The sequence below is a fragment of the Bos mutus genome, chromosome 18, assembly GCF_027580195.1.
Source record: "Bos mutus isolate GX-2022 chromosome 18, NWIPB_WYAK_1.1, whole genome shotgun sequence".
In the NCBI taxonomy this organism is placed as follows: Eukaryota; Metazoa; Chordata; class Mammalia; order Artiodactyla; family Bovidae; genus Bos; species Bos mutus.
The window spans coordinates 23,632,274-23,653,388 of record NC_091634.1 but is presented as its reverse complement, the minus strand read 5'-3'; the positions used below and the strand labels follow the sequence as shown (position 1 = coordinate 23,653,388).

General features: G+C 41.1%; 1 protein-coding gene across 1 annotated transcript in view; it reads left to right on the top strand.

Moving 5' to 3' along the window:
• Positions 1-294: 294 nt before the first annotated feature.
• The window catches only part of PMFBP1 (polyamine modulated factor 1 binding protein 1), a 41,672-nt gene continuing 20,851 nt past the window's right edge, over positions 295-21,115 (top strand). The window contains exons 1-4 of the mRNA XM_070386760.1: positions 295-333; positions 2,786-2,977; positions 11,850-12,092; positions 16,181-16,402. Of these exons, the coding sequence (XP_070242861.1) occupies positions 295-333; positions 2,786-2,977; positions 11,850-12,092; positions 16,181-16,402 (696 nt within the window). The remainder of the gene's footprint in view (positions 334-2,785; positions 2,978-11,849; positions 12,093-16,180; positions 16,403-21,115) is intronic.

Below are 21,115 nucleotides of genomic sequence, written 5' to 3'. Positions count from 1 at the left end.
TCCAATGCATGAAAGTGAAAAATGAAAGTGAAGTCATTCAGTCATGTCCGACTCTTAGCAACCCCATAGACTGCAGCCCACCAGGCTCCTCCGTCCATGGGATTTTCCAGGCAAGAGTACTGGAGTGGGGTGCCACTGAGTCAGTGCTAATGTCCAAATCAGATGAGATCGTGTACATTCTGAAGCCCTGGTGGTGCAACAGAATTGGGCTAGCCGGCCTTCTTCTCAGAGGACATCTAAAACTAGAAGGAGTGGGGGTTTTTTAATTGGCCTGAGAGGGTATTGAGCTTTAACATGGAGAAGCTCAAGTTGTATATCACTGGTACTTTGTTGGTGAGTCCTCGGTGTGCCCAGCTTCATACACAACAATCTGTTGACATGGTCCTCACCTAAGGATGCATATATTCAGCATCCAGGCAAGAGTATAGGGCATGTGGCACTTTCATAAAGCAAGCATTGTATGTTCACCTAATCTGCTCATAAATGCCAAAGAGAGAGTCCTGTAGCAATAGGGAATCCCTAGGCTCCCCACCCCCAAATCCCCAATGAGTCTCCATACGTATTCCCAGTAAGGAAGCCATGAGAAAAGGGCTTTTAAAAGCATTAGAATCAAACTGCTGCTCCTTGTCAGATCAAGGATTTTGTTTTCTAGTTAGAGAACAGTGTCTGTACACCTTTTTTTTTTTTAGCTGCTGTACACATATTCTCTTAAGAGAGTCCCTGGTAATTGTCTTAATGGTAATTACATGCTTGGGGCAGTTGACATCCACTGTTATTTTTCTGAAAGTGGGGAACAAGGGACAGGAGCTGGAGAGGAAGAAGGAGAGTTTTGAGATAATGAAATCCTTTTAATGACACAGCCACGCCGTTAACCTAATTAAACTGTAAAGTGGTAAAAAAAAAAAAAAAAATGTTCAGGTACTAAATGGAAATGATGGAATAAATCAGCTGAGACAGCAGCACTTCTGGGAAACCTTCTGAATTCCGAATACTCTGACATTGAGGTGTCCGATTCTCGTGGTTATTTCTGCCCCCTCCCACCCCACCCCCAGCCTTGTGCAGAGGTCTCTTAAACTGACCTGTCCAGCAAGGCTTGATTTATGATGTCCATATCAGGTCTCCAGCTCCCCCTGGGAGTATGCCTTATAAAGCTCATATATTTAAGAAGTCAGCGCAATCAGTGGGATGTGGTGGTGGAGCACTGGCTGCAGGGCCAGGAGAGCTGAACTCTCCTCTGCTAACCACCTATGGGACCTTGGACACTATCACTTGGACCACTTTGCCATTTCTGGGCATTCATGGCTTCTGTGTGCTTTTGCACCTACAACTCTCTTAGAAGAATTGCCCTTGGGCATTTGGGGTCACTTTACTCCCAAGAGCAGAAAGCTGGAAGTCCTTGGGAGCTTACACTCCACGAGGCAGCCCTTAACCATTGGCTGGCCGATGCTGAGGCTGACAGCCCGGCTTTCATTGCATCTAATTAGGACGGGCTCTAAGGTGTTACTTAGACTCTGGAGTTCCCTGTGGAATTAGGCTGAAGCCATTCCCACAAAACTTTGTCTGAAACTGTGCCCTTCCTTAGTTTCCTTCTCTTCCCTGTCCTGCTTCCCCCATCTACTTGCTGATTTCTCTTGGGATTGTTTTCTTTAACAGATGCCAGGAATCCTCACCTAAGAGCTTGCTCTGATAATTTACACAAGCAGGCACCTACTATAAAAGCACCAGCCTCAGTTCCAACATCTAAGACTCGGAGATGGAGGTGCCTGTCCTCAGGAGTATCACGAAAAGTTTGCACAGTGATAGGACTAAACCACTGGACAGGTTCACAGAGGGCTGCTTGCTAATATCTTTTCACACCGTTGTCACCCACAACACTGGGAGTGGAAGGTGGCATCCTATATGACAGAGTCCCCACCTCCTTCCCACGGCTGTACGCCCCAACCCCACCCAAGCTACTGTGCCCCACATTCTCTATTTTGATCTTGATCACTAATTTCCATCTGACCTAGCAGTAATTAACAAATCTTCTTCACTTATAATCAAGGACAGGGATCTTATGCAATCAGTCCAGGGATTTTACATTCATTCCCATTGATACATGTCTCCAAAGAAAAGCACAAGGTTTATAGGTGTAAAAAGTGTAAAGTGTGAGTCGCTCAGTCGTGGCCAACTCATTGCAACTCCATGACTGTAGACTGCCAGGCTCCTTTGTCCGTGGAATTGTCCAGGCAAGAATACTGGAGTGGGTTGCCATTTCCTTCTCCAGGAGATCCTCCTGACCCAGGGATCGAACCCTGGTCTCCTGTATTGCAGGCAGATTCTGTACTATCTGAGCCACCAGAGAAACCCAAGTTTGTAGGTGAGGGAAGACTTTAGTTTAGTGGGTAGAAGGGAAAGTGAAGAGACTTTTCAGAAGCCACATCAACTCCAGCACTGATTCACTAGAGTCTTGACAAGTCCATTTGACATCTCACTAGTACATCTCATCAGTGGCAGAGCCATTAATATTATAGATAGCTCACCAGGTGCCTGAAATTGTTCTAGGCACTGACTTTCTCTTTAAAGCAAGGGAAACGTCTATGATGCCCCCACAGCAGTGGGTGAAGATTAATTAATGTAAATAAGTAATTGTCTGAATAATGCAGAGCACTCAGACACCTCGCAAATGGATACTGTGTAAACATTACACAGAATAAGTAATAACAGTGAAGGGTTGATGGACAAATTTCCAGCAAATTTAAAGTCTCTGTCAACCAGTGAACGAAAGTAAGCATTTTCTTGATAGTTCATAATTGATGCTTTTGTTTTTCTGACTGCCGAGGTGGGGGAGAGAGACAGAGACGTAAGCAGTCTGAACAGCAAGCTCTTGAGCCTGCAAGCTGACATCAAGAATCTACACAATGTCTGCAAGAGACAGGGGAAGACCTTGCAGGAGAATCAGCTCTGTGTGGAGGAGGCCATGATGAACAGCAGCCACGTAAGGCATTCACTGTCCACTTCCCACCTCTGCTCCCTCTGTTTCCACTTCTGCCTCCTTGGGTAGGAGAAATAATAGAAAGTTCTCCCACTGGTCATTCAAGAGCGCTTACTGAGCAAACAATGAGAGAGAACTAAACACACACACACACACACACACAGATGCCATCCCTGCCCTGAGGACTTTTCAGTCTAGCTATCTTATCTCCAAGGTCATTTACATCTGAGCTCTTTTCTTTACCTGGTCTTTCACACTGAATTAGCACCTGAGGTCCATTGCCCTTAAAAAAAAAACAAAAAGCCAGATCATAGTTATGTAGTTATGTAAAGAGAATAGCATCTCTGAGTGGATTTTACTTTATTTATTTTTTGGCCAAGTCTTGTGGCATGTGGAATCTTCGTTTCCCAACCAGAGATTAAACCTGTACCCCCTGCCTTGGGAGTGCGGAGTCTTAACCATTGGACTGCTAGGGAAGTCTCTTAATGGATTTTGGACAAACTTCTACATCACCCATGAAAATAGTAGCCATTCCACCTGCTCTGAGGTGTCACTTCCTGTCAGTGCAGCCGGAGCTCTTTATTGCCATACCTGCAGCTCTCTGCATATAAGCTTTACTTTTGGGTACAGGAGCCCAGTCACAGGACAAGCTGAAGCGCAGAAGAATTAATGCCCCTAGAAGCAGCCCTAAACCAATGACTGATGGGGAGAGGGCTGATTAGCAACCCGTCTCCCTTACTCTATTTCACTGGAGATAACTCCAGGCACGTTCTTTGCTCCTCCTGGAGTTCCTCAACGGGGCCCAGTACCAGGTGCTCACAGTGGCAACTGGGTTGGCCTCCTTTCACAGTATCCTTCCCTGCTTTGTTCATTTCCCCACTCCCGTACCTGAGTTTCCTAAAATTACCTTCCACACAAGCTACTTACTCGATGCCTGGTTCTTTGTCATAGGACTTGCTTCCAGAGGTGCCCAAGCCACGATACTCGGTAACACTTGTCCTGAACCTGTGTGAGCAGGAGGATCTCCTGGCATGATCATCTTTCTTGAGACTCTGATTTTGAACTAACCTCCTAGGCAACTCATCAGCTGAGGCAACTTCACTTCATTCTGAGGTTTTTTCTTTTTGGAAACTCCAGCTCTAAGCTCTTTAAACCAGTCTCTAAATTTATGCACACAAGCTGGGGAGCCAGCTGGGAGATGTTTTCCCAGAGTTTCCTAAATACTTTGGGTTTCCAAGACTTCCTAACTTGCAGTCGTCATTTCTACTTGGGGACTTGAGTTATTGGTGAACATGAGGCAGGTACTGGTTGCACAGATCTGTTGCCAGGCCTCCAAGTTAGCCTCCTAGGTGCAGTCAAGGATCTGGCCTCTCCTAACTGAGAGAGTTAGAATTAGAGTTAATTAGAACTCTGTTAAGAGTTCTCCCAGGACTTACTACTTCCCTATGGAAACCACAAATTATTCCTCTGTGATGCCCTAAAAATGTTAAAAGCAAAGCAATTCTTTTTTTTCAATTCTACCTTTTCTTACTGAGCACTACTGTCCTTTGGAGAAGGGCATGGCAACCCACTCCAGTATTCTTGCTTGGAAAATCCCATGGACAGAGGAGCCTGGTGGGCTATAGTCAATAGGGTCGCACAGAGTTAGACATGACTGAAGCAACTCATCACACAGTACTGGCCTTTCTGCAGTAAGTCACAAATATAGAAAAATTCATTGGATTCCTTAAATGGATCCCAGGAAGGATACTACTGTAATTTTTTTTTCTAAATATTAACATTTTAGGATATTTTCACCATTACTGTTGCAAGTTTATTCCCCCAGTCAGGGAAAGTCATGTGGCTTACAAATGTACCTGGCAACTTGGAGGGAGAAAGGTATTAAGTCCCATTTTATTATTCTAATTGCCCAAAAGAAGGTCTAACAGCTTGAAACAAGCTTTAAAACAGGCTCTTTTTTTTCCCCCAGCACTTAGCAGAGAATTTAAATTGCAGACTACACATACAAATACACAATTAGATGTAGACTTACACTCATCCACTCAGAAAACCCCTGCAAGACCTGCCTTCCACAAGGAAATATAATATGGGAACAAAGGAGGAACCCAAGGCTTTCTGAAATTTTGACTAATATCTGACAAGGAGCTGGAGAAATAAGCAAGAGGTTTAGAACACAGTTATGCAAAAAATTAAAATATGACATCAGATGTTGTGTGTGTAAAAGAGGGACGGGCAAGGTGACCTTGTAAATCAGGAATACAGTGTGCCCCAAGTCCCAGGAACAGAGAGAGCTGGGCCTGAGGTAAAGCAAGTCAGGTGCCTGGGGTGCAGAATATTAGGGCTCTCGTTATTTTTTTTAACTTGTATTTCTTTATTTTTGGCTGCACTGGGTCTTCGTTGCTGCCCGTGGGCTTCCTCTAGTTGCAGCGAGTGAGGGCTGCTATTCTCGAGGTGCACAGGCTTCTCAGTGTGGTGTCTTCTCTTGTTTCAGAGCCTCAGCTCTAGGGCTCATGGGCTCAGTAGTTGTAGCACATGGGGCTCAGTTGCCCTGAGGCATGTGGAATCTTCCTAGACCAGGGATCAAACCCGTGTCCCCTGCACTGACAGGTGGATTCTTAACCACTGGATCACCAGGGAGGTCCAAGGGCACTCATTCTTTAGGTGCCAACCCTGTACTTGTTCAGTCCTAAGATTGAATGCCTCCTTAAGATGTGCCCATCACTTATCTCACCCTAGTCCCAACCCCGGGATGAACCTCTCTAGTGATATAAGACTAAATCAGGCTTACAGGGGAAATATCTCACTTCCCACCTCAAAGATACGGAAAGAAGTTCTGACAACGACTGGGAAAAGATGGGCTTTTTCCCTTAAATGAAGAAGGATCATCAAGGATTCAGTTTTCAGAGCAGTGCCAACCTGAGACAGAAACTAAAAAAGAGAATAAAATGGTTAAAAAGTATTTTGAAAAGCTGGCTTTAGGCAAAGCAGCAGGGCCTGATGATATACTTCGAAGAGTACTTAAGGAATTGGCAGGTGTTATTACATAGCTGCTAGCGATTATTTTTGAGAACTCAAGAGGATAAAGAAAGTCCCTGCAGACTGAAAAAGGGTAAATGAAGTGCTCATCTTTTAAAAAAGGGAAAAAGGACAATCTCGGTAATTATAGACCTGTCAGCTTAACTTGAATATCAGGGAAAATATAGAACTTAACATCAATCAATTAGCATCAACTTGAAAACCACCAAGTATTGGGTGGAAACCAACATGACTTTTCAAAAGGTGAAATCATGCCAGGCCAATTAATTTCCTTCTGTGATCAAATGGCCACATAAGCAAGGAGGGAGCAATAGCTATAATCTCTTTGACCACAAGGAGAGCTGAAAAGTAGTCTAAATATGAGAACAGGTTCCTACAGGTGGCCAAGTCCTCTATTTTTTAAGACAGCTGAATCCTGGACAGAAATCAATCTGAGAAACATTGGTAGACCAGATGGCCTCCAGTATCATGTCTAACTCTGAATGGTCATCTTAAGAACTAGTCTTACTTCCATAAGATTATTTCCAACTTGCTCATTTTCTCCAGATTTCGGTTTAAAGGTCAAAGCAGAATCTAATAAAATATCTGCCTTCACTATAAAGAATTTTTTAAAAAAAAGAAGACAAAGAAGCAGCAGGAAATGCATTATGCCTTTGTGACACGGCTTCTTGGTACAGATGTAAGTGAAATTCAGGCTTAATCCATAGCATGTCATTTTCTATTCATTTAGAATTAAGAAAAATAATCTTTTGAACACTTAAGGATAAATGAGTAGAAATTTAATAAGTCTCAAATAAGTCTAGGCATTTCTCCAAGTCTTTGAAATTTGATTCCCTTAAACCCATAGGTATCTACAGTGTGCAAATGTTTAAAATCCTCATCCAAGAAAACTCTAGTTTCTCTGCAGGTATGAGCAGTTCTTGGATCTTTATTGCCAGACAAAATAGGTCAGGTGCTACCTTTGCCCTATACTGAAAAACTTTAGTGAACTCTCATCATCTGGTCCATCTACCATATTACCTCAAACCAAGATTAAACCCAGAAGATTGAACACGACCTCTGATGAAGGGATATTATTAACAATTTGCCAGTATCATTGCCAGGTTGCTAAGCTTTACACTAGGAAAAGTCACTTTTTACCCACAGGAGGCTTTAAAGTCAAAGAACAATTATGAACACACCGAGGTATAGATGATATGCTTGGAGGGGAAGCCCTAAGAAAAGAGTTTGGCTTGTTTCAAAAAGAAAAGCATTTTTTTATTCTTTTGGGTAATGAAAAGAAAATGGGGACATGGAAATAAGGGGAGGTGGAGAAAGAATATATAATAAGGAGACTGGTCAGTTTTCAACTGGGGCTTACACATCTGGCAGTAGAGTGGCAGGTCCAAATCAACAATTGCACACAAGTTCTAGAAGGACCAGAACTCCAGTTTCTTAATTTTTAGAGATCAAGCCACCTTCAACAAAGCTAAGAGAAATAGAACTGGAGCAAAATAGGTTATAGGTAGGTGCTTTACTAAAATAAGCCCTTCTGCAATAACCATACCCAGGTGTTCACCCTTTGCTTTAGTTCTACCCACATTAAGTATATTTATCCATGACCATGTCTTTCTCCAAGTAGTTCCCCACTCCACAGTTTCACCTATGTAGACTGAGGACTTGGGCTCTTGAGAACCTCCCCCATGCATGTTTGTGTTCATGCACACATGCAAGCATGAGCGCACACACACACACATACACACACACACACACACACACACACATCACTCCCAAGCCCCTTCCCTCTGAACCTCATTCACACATGAGTTGTAAGAATAGCACCATTCTTATCTTGAAAAGAATGAAAACACTTAATTTAAAACATTTATTGTAAATGTTGGCAATTGTAGCTGGGTAAATAAAAAATTCAACTTTGTTTGGCCTAGGAAAGAAGTCTCATCCACTTCCCTCTGGCCACATACACCAAATGTTCAGGTCAAGGGTTCAGCTTGTCTTTGTCTGGAAATTCTTCTGCCTACTGACCATTATGGTCCATTTTATGTCTTCTCTTTCAGATTGAATTGACACAGTCAGCTGTTGTCTTTCTGGTTCTGAACTGGGTTGAGCCTCCCTGACCTTATCTGTGCTGCCCCTACCCACTCTCATTAGAGAAGATTTTTTCCTTTTGGGTGCCAACTCTTACTGAAGTAATCTCTTTAAATCTCCATCTCTCCAGGACTTCCCTGGTGGTTCAGGGGTTAAGATCCATGCTTCCAATGCAGGGTGCACCAGCTCAGTCCCTGGTCAGGGAACTAAGATCCCACATGCCATATGACACAGCCAAAAATAAAATAAAAATAAATAAAACTCCATCTCTCCAGTTACTCAGACCAAAACCATGGAATCATTCTGCCCTGGATGACCATTATCTCCCCTCATTCCACATCTAATGCAGAAGCAAATCCCGTGGAGTCTGCTTTCAAATATGCATCTAAAATCCAGCCACTTCTTCCAGCTTTTACCTTGGTCCATGCTGCTGTCCCTTCTCACCTGGATTCTTGCAGCAGCCTCCTTGCTGGTCTCCCCACTTCTGTCCTTGGCTCCCTCCAGTTTGTTTTCAATATAACAGCCAGTGTGTCTTTTGTGACATCTACAGGAGATCATGTCACTCCTCTGCTCAGTACCCTCCAATGGCCTTTCATCTCCCTAAAAGGAAAAGTTAAGGATTTAAGGATGGCCTACATGGTCCTAAAAGACCTCTCCTCCCTTTCCTTTCTCGCCTCACCTGGTACCACTCTCCCCTTACTTTCTCTGCTACAACCTGAACAAAGTGGCTCCTCAAACACCATCAGGCACCTCCTACCTCCAGGTCTTAGCACTTGCTGTTACTTCTGTCTGGAGTGTTCCTGTTGTACGTTCCCACCAGGCTTCTTCCTTGACTATCTTAACTCAGATGTCACCTTCTCGGTGTGGTCCTCCATGAGAACACTTAATTCAAAATTACAACTGCGTCCATCTTGGCATTCCTCATCTCCCTCCTCTGCTTTATTCTCCTCCATAGCACTTTTTCCTCTTAATAAACTGCACAATTTACTTCTTTAATTTGCTACCTCTCTCTCTCTCATTCCCTCTCTCCGACCCTCACTCCCTCCACACATCTCCCCCACCAGTAGATGCAGACCTCACAAAGGCAGAAATTCTGTTTTATAAAATTCTGTATCCCCATTAACTAGTAGAGTGCTTGGCACATAGGAAGTGTACCATAATATTTGCTGAACAAATTAATTAAATGAAAATATGACATTCACATGACAGCTGTTAATGTTCATAGCAGTATTATTCATAATAGCCAAAACCTGAAACAATCCAAATATCCATTAACTGGTGAACAGATAAACTAAATATGGTATAGTCACACTGTTCAGCAGTAAAAATGAACAGAATACTGATTCTTGCTACAGCCTGGATGAACCTCAAAAACATTACGCTAAGTGAAAGAAGCCAGACACAAAAGATGACATATTATACAATTCCACTTATATGAAATGTCTGAAAAGGGCAAATCCATAGAGACAGAAAGCAGATTAGTGGTTGCCTGGAGCTGGGGTAGGAATGGGAGTGACAAATGGGCATGAGGGAATTTTTGAGGTGATAGGAATATTCTAAAACTGGATTGTAATAATGGTTGTACAACTCTATAAATTTGCTACAAATCATTGAATTGTATACTTAACAGTAGTTGAATTTTATGACATATAGAGAAGATGCTGATAAAACTGTAAAAAAAAAAAACAAATTTAATTTCAGAAAAGTTTGAAAGTACTCTGTTAATTGGGCCAAGGTCACAAGCTCAAATTTTTGGGAGCCAGTTTTCATGTCTTTCTTTCCTTCAATACCTGGCTCTCTATGAATCTGTAATCTAGGCCCTATACGAGTAGACATGACCCCTGACCTTCAGAAATTTATGGTCTAATTAAAAGATAAGATGCACAGAGATCATTACAATGCAAGGCAGAATGTGAAATGCCACATTAAGGACATGCCCAGAAAGTCTATGGTATTGGTGCAAATACAGCTTTGAGGGAAAACAAGAAACAAAGCAGTATTTGGGCAGGGTTTTAAACAATGAATAGGAAGACAGTACTCAGAGAAAGGAACTAAGGGATGCCTACAAGCCAGCTTCTTCATCCACCTCTCCTTCACAAGTCACCATGTTACCGAAAGTGGGACCTGGCTGCTCACCACTCTAAAACCAATACTTGAGAGGCAAGGTTGGTGAAAGGAAAGTTTGCTGTATGTGAGAGCCCAGCAACTGGGGAGGAGGGTGGGCAGACTCATGTCCAAAGGCTGACTCCCACCACTGACAATCAGTGGCCAAGAGCTTTTAAAGGGGAGTTTCAGGGGCATATAGATGGAGGAAAGGGGCTACATACACAAACAGCACCATCAGCTGTGACAGTCATCTTGAAGTTGGTCATGCAGTGGTCTGATCAAGCGTCATCTTGATTGTTTTAAGTATAGTTGATCTTCAGTTCCAGGGTTGGTTTGTTCCCATTTCTTTGAGGCCAGTTCTCAGAATTGTGGCAGCTTATGTCATGGCTACCAGAGAAGGCAATGGCAACCCACTCCAGTACTCTTGCCTGGAAAATCCCATGGGTGGAGGAGCCTGGTAGGCTGCAGTCCATGGGGTCACGAAGAGTTGGACACGACTGAAGCGCAGCAGCAGCATGTCATGGCTACAGTCTGGTCATCAGGTAGTTAACTTCTTCCACCTGGTGGGGGTTTCAGTATCTACAAGACAGCTCACAGGGTATGGCTCAGAATATTATCTATATAGCCCTTGAGAAGGAGCTAAAGTTCCTTGACTTTGTTTAATGACTAAGCTATTATGGTTTGGTCTTGTTGGACTACTTTCCTTTGCTTCTGCATTTTCTCACTTCTCTGATTAAACTTACGCTTTGGCTAAAGTTTTTCTACAGACAAAAGACAGGTAGAGAACATGCAGGAGAAGGACCATAGGGTCCTGCTTCTGTTTCAACTGGGAATGTTGGGCAAGAAAATATAGAAGCATCTGTGTGAAGACCTCAGTTGTACCAGAATAAACAACTCAGGGATGTGTCCTATGAGCAGAATACCTGATACAATGTAGGTGCTCAACATATGCTTATGGAATGAATGAATGAGTGAAAATTTAAGTGGGGTCTAGCAGCATTTCAGGTTGACTGTGGACTGGCAAGGAGAGATCTCTCTCTCTCTCTCTCTCTCTCTCTCTCTCTCTCACACACACACACACACACAGACACACACACACTCAGCAACTGCAAGCTCATATCTGCCTTCAAGAGGAGACAGAGTCAGTGCTCAGATGTGCCTTAGCAATATCTCTGCCTCCTGTTTCCCAGCATTCCAGAAAGCTATTTCCCCAAGAGTTTGTCCTTTTATTTGGGCATTTTTAATAATCAAGTTTAGTCCAAGAACCATAACCAGAAATCCATTCCATTCCAGGTCAATTGTGTTTTCTTTTCACTTGAAGACAAAACATAAGCATATTATCGAGTGTATCTTTATAGTGCTCTCTAGGTCCCTTTCGTGTGTGTGTTTTCTTCTGACCTACATAATAGGAATGGTAGATCTAAATAGTAGGAAGTAACTATGGTTTTTTCCTTCTTTTAAATTGTTCATACAGAGTGAAAGTACAAAGTAATGCTTTATTGTGAACAGAGTGAAACATTTAATAAGTGCTCTGGAGATGAAAAGACAAAAGGGTGGATAGATGGATGTGAATGGTTGATCAAAAAAAAAAAAAAATCAAAGAGTGACTGCCTGCTTGGTAACAATCTAAAGCCTTTCTCAATTACAGAATAAGAAGACAGCCTTAGCATTTGAGGAGTCACACGTGAATTTTGAGCCTAATAAGCAATGTCATCTAAGGCAACTCCAACAACTCAAGAAAAAGCTGCTGGCCCTTCAGCAAGAACTGGAGTTTCGCACCGAGGAGTTGCAGACTTCTTACTGTTCCCTCTTGCAGTATCAGTCAGTCCTGGAGAAGCAGACTTCCGACCTGGTTATTCTCCACCATCACTGCAAGATGAAAGAAGATGAGGTATAGAGAAAGTAACTATGGAAGTGTCCTATATGACCATGTATCTACAGAAATCAGGTCAAAACTACTAGAAAGCAAGCAGTGGACTTAGAGGAGAGCTTCACATCTTGAGCAGATTTTATCTACTTGCCCTCTTTAACTCTTGATTTCTTTGAAACTGAACAGAGGGAACTAAACAGAATGGCATAACTGGGTGAGAGGTCCAGTATTAATGCATACAGGGTGTGTGGTATGTGTGTGCGTGTGTGGGGTGTATGTGTGCACATGCACACATATGTGTGTGGTGTGCACGGAGGCTTATCATCTCCATTCTATTACCATGGCAATTTAAATGCAAAAGACTCTAGGTCTCTAGGGGTTATGAAAGAGGTATAAAGTCCACTAAATCAATCTTTTTTTAGAAAAATCAGATTTCAATCATGTATAAATTCCTGGCACTTGCATAGCGGATAAGATAACCAGATGTTGAGTCTGAGTTAATCACTGAGAGTACCTCGTCAGTCATTTTTGCAGACTGGAGTTTTAGATCAAGTAGACTCGACTTAAGTACATTCTGGATATTCATTTCTATTCATGTCCCGGGGTGGTATTTTTCTTTTTTTAACCAGAGTATATCATCTCTATAGAATCCCAAGTAAATTACAAAGACAAAAGCCTTAGAACGAAAATCAGTTGGGCAGTGGTAGCACTAGCAGTAGTAAAACCATGGGTTTGAAGTAATGGAACAGGCAGCCTCCTCTGGCATTGTCCTCCTCTGCCTTTGGAGATAAAATTCCAAGGACTGTCTTGAATGGTGCTATTACTTAATGACTAACTCCAGGGAATTTATGAAGGGCCTTGAAGAAACATGGAATTTTTTTTTAAGGAAATATTATGACCAATGAGAATTTGCTGTAAAGGATTGGGAGGGAAAGAAACAAAGAAAGGTTATTCTACAAAATATAATCTGGGACAAAGCCTGTGAGCATAAACCATGGTTTAATAAAGCTAATGCAAAGCTGTATTAAAACTGGTTGGTTCACCCTAACTTAAACAAGAGCCCAGCCTGAATAAAGTGACCCTGAATTATTAATAGTTGGGATTTTATTTGGCTTCATATAACAGAAAACGCCAAAGCAAGTGTCTTAAATAAAATAGTTAGACACTGTTGTTTTTAAAGACACTGGACACCAGACAATGAAAGACAGTAGTCTTGAGAAATGGGAAACGAATGAGGTGAGCACTACTATTGTCCTTGGCTTATTGTTTCGAGTTTCTAGTCCATGACACAAAAATGGGAGTCTGGGAGAGCCTGGTAGACTCCCTTACTTGAAGGGAATCATCTAAGGATCCCAGAAGACTAAGTTCTTAGAGTTCGTAAGGTAGAGTAACAGAGAAGATCGAGTTGCACAGAAAGAGAACTCTGGGGATCACCAGATCTTTCTTTAGTAATCAGAAAATATAAAAAATGTATCAAGCTAGACTTGTCTATCTAGTGGAAGGATCTTTCAAAAAAAATAAAATACTTTTTATTTTTAAAAATAGTTAATTTCTATGACATAAAATAAGAGAGAGGTAGTCTAAGACTGCTACCTGTGTCCTGTCTTTCGGCTCCACCATCATCAGCTGAGAGCTTCCATTTTCCAGGTCACCTAAGATGGCTGCTGGAGCACCAACCTTTACATCTTTGTTCCAAATAATCAGGGTGAGGGTAGGAAACGGCGTAGAGAGAGAAAGGCACACTCCTCCCTTTTAAAGGACACTTTGCAGAAGCCCCACACAATACTTTGACTTATATACCACTGGCAACAATTAGTCACATGGCTGTAACAATTTCTTAGGAAGGCAAAGAAATGCAGTGTTTTAGTGAGGCACACTTTTGTCCCAAACAAAGTCAAGGTTCTGTTACAAGGAGGAGAGGAGGAATTGTTGTGGAATCTGGCAAGCAACAGTCACTGACACAGAGCCCAATATGGGAAAGTCCTGGAAAGTTACTTTCGGCACTCTGCCAAGTTCCCTCAGTACTTTGTTCACAGAAGTATCAAACTTCTAAGTTTGGGTTTCCCCACAGCAGATCCTAAAACAAGGAGATGGCTACAAGTATGTGTTAGTCACTGTCATGTCTGACTCTATAAGTACTAGTTAATTCAGGAGGGAGGTGATCCCACGAAGCACAGTGAAAGAGTAAGGAAGTGTGTCAAACAAGGACAGGAAGCCCATAAAGAAAATTACAATTAAGATCATTGCTGAAACTACTGGATAGCTCAGGGAACTACTCAGTGCTCTGTGGTGACCTAAATGGGAAGGAAAGCTTAAAAAGGGGGGGATATATGTATACATATAGCTGATTCACTTTGCTGTGCTGCAGAAAATAACAGCATTGTAAAGCAACTATACCCCAATAAAAATTCATTAAAAAAAAAAAAAAAAAAGATTATCACTGCTGTGGGAAACCAGGGTTCAATCCCTCTGGAGAACTCCGGTAGGAAATATAGGACACACTGAAAATTGATCCCAGCCAATCGTTCCAGTCAGTGGTTGAGGGTTGCCCCTGATATTGTTAACTCCCCGTACTTGTCACTTGTCTTGTCTTGCTCCTCGGCTTGAGTGGGCTCCTGGGGCCAGTGCATCCCTCAGGCAAAAAAACTAAAGATGCTTGCAGTTGCAAGGGAGTTAGCATACGGAGGGATGGTGAGTGTCAAGGGGGTATAGGCAGGCCTCCTGACAGCTTCTGTTATAAACATATGAATATAAAATATTCATTTTCTCTTTTTCTTTTTTTTAAATTTATTTTATTTTTAAACTTTACATAATTGTATTAGTTTTGCCAAATATCAAAATGAATCCATCACAGGTATACATGTGTTCCCCATCCTGAACCCTCCTCCCTCCTCCCTCCCCATACCATCCCTCTGGGTCGTCCCAGTGCACTAGCCCCAAGCATCCAGTATCGTGCATCGAACGTGGACTGGCAACTCGTTTCATACATGATATTTCATATGTTTCAATGCCATTCTCCCAAATCTTCCCACCCTCTCCCTCTCCCACAGAGTCCATAAGACTGTTCTATACATCAGTGTCTCTTTTGCTGTCTCGTACACAGGGTTATTGTTACCATCTTTCTAAATTCCATATATATGCGTTAGTATACTGTATTGGTGTTTTTCCTTCTGGCTTACTTCACTCTGTATAATAGGCTCCAGTTTCATCCACCTCATTAGAACTTTTTCTTCCCTAATAAACACCTCAAAGTAAATGATCCTTTCCTAAGATGACTCTCAAAATGGCAGGCAGCAAATACATCAGCTTAAACCAACAGAATGTATTCTATCTGAATTCTGAACTATTTGAACCCAAATAAAGCCTTCCTTGATGACCCTCCTGCTCTTAACTCCTTCAATACATATAATGCAAGTCATGTAATTTAGCACACCCAAGAGTTGTTTGCTAATTTTAAATTGTATCTCCCCCAATAGAAGTTTGTAAATGCTGTGAGGGAGGAGCCTGTGCTGTGTAAGTATAAATATCCCTAAGCACCAAAGACATTGTTCTTGAGCATTCAATAAATATCTGTTCAATTGGTTCACTAATTAACTGATTAGGAAGAAAAAGAACCTAAATAAGGAGGATGCGAATTCTCCAGGAACTTCAGGTCCTATTCCCCCACTGTCTGTAGGGACCTTTGCTGAAGCAGACCTGTGTGCACCAGAGACTCCACATTTTCTAAATTAGACCTCTAGAGAATACCTAGTAAAGAAATAATACTTCCATCTCAAGCCCTTTAAAAATGGAGCTATACATTCATTCCTGTTAATCAACTAACATTATCTTTATTGAATTAACTACATACCAGGAAGAATGGGAAACAGAAATGGTCCCTGCCTTTAAGAAGCTTACCATCCAAACAGGACAATCTTTTAAAAAATTTTTTCTAATCATTACCATTCTGATTTTACATATGGTAGCTTTTAGATCTGTGCTGGGCCTATTCTTTGCATCTGCATTTCTAGTTAAGATAAAAGACTCCTCTGCACGCTATCTTACAGCCGTATCCTTTCGTCATTAGATGCTTCCGTGGGTTCAGTGTGGTCTCTTTACTATACCAACAGGTGATTCTCTATGAGGAGGAACTGGGAAATCATAATGAGAACACAGGGGATAAGCTCCATTTGGCCCAGGAGCAACTCGCCTTGGCTGGGGACAAAATCGTCTCCCTCGAAAGGAGCTTAAACCTCTACAGGGATAAATACCAGACTTCCCTGAGCAACATCGAGTTACTTGAGTGCCAAGTGAAGATGTTGGAGGGGGAGCTCAGCGGGATCGTCGCTCAGGTAGGACTTCAGCCAGACCACTCGGGCCAGGAGCTCTCAGTGGTCCCTGCAGTGGTCCCACCCTCTCTGTCAGAAACCCAAACTTTCAACTAGTTGTCATTCCTTCCCTTGACTTTTGTGGCCCTCAGCTTTGAACTTCAAGCCTTCACATCTTTTTTAAGATTGCTCCTTAGGAATGTTAAGGCTCCTTAATTAACATAAGGAGAAGAAAAGAAAGTGTATTCAACTCCTTGGGACTGTATGGACTGTAGCCCACCAAGCTCCTCTGTCCATGGAATTATCCAGGCAGGAACACTGGAGTGGGTAGCCATTCCCTTCTCCAAGGGATCTTCTCCACCTAGGGATCGAACCCAGGTCTCTCACATTGCAGACAGATTATTTACTGTATGAGTCACAAGGAAAGATAGTATAAGGAACCACCACTTCAAATAAGACAGAAAGTAAATTACCAAATGAGCTTCCAAAGCTTCCTTTGTTGCCTCTTCTAGGTCACAAGACTCATGCAAATCATAGCTTCAGAATCAAATAGGAGGAGAAAGTCACGAAACACAGCAAAGAAGAGCCAAAGTGCCTGAACTTGTCTCTTTTTTCTTTTAATTGGTTTTTTAAATTATACAACTAATACAACAATATAGGCTTTCTAGACAGAATTATGGAGATTAAATGTAAAAGTCCACATTTTCCCCTCTCCATCCCACTCTCCTCCCCCTAGGCAGTCACTCAAAATGTGCTGGCAATCTTCCCCAGCCTATTGCTATACACTTACATATATAAAATGTTGAGGTTTTCTTTTTTCATAAATGAGTCACTTTAAAAATGTGGTTCTGTACTTTGCTCTTTAAATGTATATCTTAATGGTTTTTTCTTTTCTCTCTTAATTGATGATTTCTTTTAGTTACTACCTTGTATTCTGTAGTATGACTGTACCCTGTGCCGTCTACTGACCTGTTTTTCTACCACATACAGGGGTTAATTCCTGAAGTGAGATTTTGCTGGGTCAAAGGAAATGCTTATTTTTAATGTTTAAAGAGAATTCTACATTGAATACTAAAAAAGGTTCTACCAGTTTACACTTTGACCAACAATAATTCCCCCACACTCACAGGGCATGTTTTCAGTCTATTTAAGTTGTGTTAAACTGATGGATGGGGGAAAATAAAACAGATTTTCTCATTACAATTTTTATTTCCTTTCATTCTAATAATTGTGGGTTGAGCTCCCCAGGAAGCAGACTCTGAGACAGACTGGCATGTCAGACATTTTTAGAGAAAGGTCTTGGCATCAGCTCCTATGAAGGGAAAGGAAGCAGGGTTGGGCAGAAGGAGATATTGGGCTGCCCCAGCAAATGCCTTAGTCAACCTCATGGCGAGCTTTGAGACTGGAAAGACCTCTAGAGCAATTATAAACTGGGGAGAAGGGAGCTGGCCTTTATACCTCCATGGTGGTCAGTGACTGGATGTGAGCTGTCTTCCTAGGGAAAGACATGACCTTGGGCAAATGTTTTCTTCAACCCAGGCAATCCCCAAGAAGGGCAGCACCCCCGCAGCTAGAGGAGTAAGTCTTTCACTGCTGAAGGGGATCGGGGAGGCAGGTCACAGTGCCCACCTCATGAACAAAGTATTGAGCCCTGTTCGTAAGTGTATAACCATTTTTTTATTGGATTGTTAGCCTTTTTTGTGTTGACTTATAGGAGGTTCTTTGGAGAAGGAAATGACAACTCACTCCAGTATTCTTGCCTGGGAAATCTCATGGACAGAGGAGTCTGGCAGGCTACAGTCCATGGAGTCCAAAGAGTCAGACACGACTGAGCAACTAAACAGCAACCGCATAGACGGTTCTACACCTTCTATGATATAGATTTAGAAGGTTCTTCTATATCTATATTATAGGTAATAATGTTTCATTATATAAGTTACAAATATTTTCTCCCAGTTTGTAATTTTTATTTTTTCTTGTTAATGGTGTTTTTCAACATACAAAAGTTTTTAATTTTATGAAACTAAATCTCTTGGCCCTTCTTTAAATAGATCCTAGGTTTTATGTCTTATTTAGGAAGGCCTTCACTACCCGCCCCCCCCCCCAGATTGCAAAAGTTTATCTTATACTGTCTTTTAACAGTTTTATAATTTTGTAGTTATATTTTATATATATATATATTTCATTTATAAATAATGAGCTGCTGTTGCTGTTTTGTTGTCCAGTCATGTCCAACTCTTTGAGACCCCATGAACTGTAGCCAGCCAGGCTCCTCTGTCCGTGGGATTCTCCAGGCCAAAATACTGGAGTGGGTAGCCTTTTCCTTCTCCAGGGGATCTTCCCGATCCAGGTATTGAACCCAAGTCTCCCACATTGTAGGCGGATTCTTTACCGCTGAGCCATAAGGGAAGCCCAAGAATACTGGAGTGGGTAGCCTATCCCTTCTCCAGCAGATCTTCCTGACCCAGGGCCAAGAAGCCCCATATAAATAATGAGAGAAGGCTGTAATTTTATGTTTATCAAAACGGATCTCCAGTTGTCCCAGCTCCACTTATGAAACATCCCCACCTTTTCCCATTGACTTGAAGTGCCAGCTCAAAATACATACTAATCTCTTTCTGGATTCTCTGTTCTTTTGATCTACTTGTCAGTTCCTGCACCACGATCAGAGTTGTTTTTGATAGTAACTGATACTATGTTTCCATACCTCCTTTTAGGGCGGGTCCAACTTCACTGTTTTTTACATTCAAATATTTCTTGGTCTTTTTTGTATCTCTTGTCTTGGTGAAATTCATATTGTCTTACTTTCAAACTTTATATTCATTTGGGAGAAATTATCATACCCTATAGAACATGACAGGCTTCCCCAGTAGCTCAGCAGTAAAGAATCCGCCTGCAATGCAGGAGACACAGATTTGATCCCTGGGTTGGAAAGATCCCTGGGAGGAGGGCATGGAAACCCACTCTGGTATTCTTGCCTGGAGAATCTCATGGACGGAGGAGCCTGGTGGACTACAGTCCCTGAGGTCGCAAAGAAACAGACACAACTGAAGTGACCTAGCACGCACACACACATGGAACATGATATGTTTCTACTTTTAGTCAAGGCTTCTTGTGTGTCCTTTAGTAAGATTTTACACTTTTCTTTATAGATCTCACATATTTCTTGCTTAAGTTTATTCTTAGATGTATTACAGTTGTTATTATTTTATGAATGAGCTCTTTTGTACATTTAATTGTGTTAATTATTGTTGATGTAGAGAAAAACTCTTATCCTGGTATTTTTGAGCTCTGTTCCCAGATTTTTAGTTGACTATCTCAGGTTTTCCTAAATTGCTTTCCTTATTGGCATTTATACAATTTATTTTCCATCTTACCACATTGACTAAGACCTCCAGAACAGTGTAGAATTGTAGCATCCTTGCCTTGCTCCTCATATTTTTAAATGTTTCTAATATCCCACTTTTAAATATAATATCTGTTCTTGGATTCTTGTTAATATCCTTTTTGAAGTTAAAGATGTAACTGTCTCTACATAGCTTATCAAGAATTTTTACCAGGAATAGATATTGGATTTTATTGGATGTTTTTGTTAGCACCTATCAAAGTAATCATAGAGTTTTTTTCCTGTAATGAAGTGTAATAAATTAATAGATTTTAATTTATAGAACAATCTTTACATTCCTGGAACCAATCCTCCTTGATATATGTTATTATTTTAATTAAATAATTTAATTTTAATTAAATAATATATATCATAATAAACTGCTAAATTAAATCATAATAAACTGCTATTATAAGCTTATTAGCATTTAGTTTTTATCTATTTTCAGAAGTGAGATTATTTTGATGACTTAAATTTATGTGTTCTCATCTCATATTGGTGTCTGGATTATGCTACCCTAATGTAAATGAATTTGAAAACTTTTCATCTTTTCTTTAATTTCTTGAGCTAGTTATATGACAGACAAAATGTACATTTCTTTAAGATTACAAATAAAGCCAACTTTTACTTACTAAGCGGTATACTCCACCTCTTCTACATTCTTGGACTTTTCCTTTTGCTGCAATAATTCCTTGTTAATTCTTTCAGAAACAACAGTGAATGGAAAAAATTCTCAAAATTTCCATGTCTGAACAAGGTTTATTTTGCCATCATTTGTGAATACTATTTTGATTGGGTATACAGATTTACAACTAAGTCTTAGAAAACTATAGCTGTGTTGTATTATACTATGCAGTATTAAAGAGGAATTGTTAGTTTTCAACCTGTTTCTCATTTTGTGTGAGTCACCTGTTTCATCTCTGAACTCTAGAGGTTTTTAGGCTCAGGATTTTTTAAAATTTATTTCTCATTAAGTCTCTCAACACTTAGCTGATCCTTTGAAGATCTACATTTTTTTCAATTCCAAGAATTTTTCTTCTATTACTTTAAAAGTAATTTCTATTTTTCATACTGTAAGTATTAAGATATTGGAATCTGTAGATATCATCTTTCTGTTTCTTAACCTTTTTATTGTTCCCCATTCCTTTTTCCACATAGACACTGAATTATTTATATACTCATGGGCAACTTTCACGCTCAGTGAACATGAACTATTTCTAACTTTGCCTGAAAAAGCCCAGTTAGGGATATAGTTTAATGGAGAAAGGATCTACCATCCAAACTAGGACTTTTTGTTCTTTTTTGCTTCTCTGCATCAGTTCACCCCATTATTAGTGCAGACCAGTGAACAG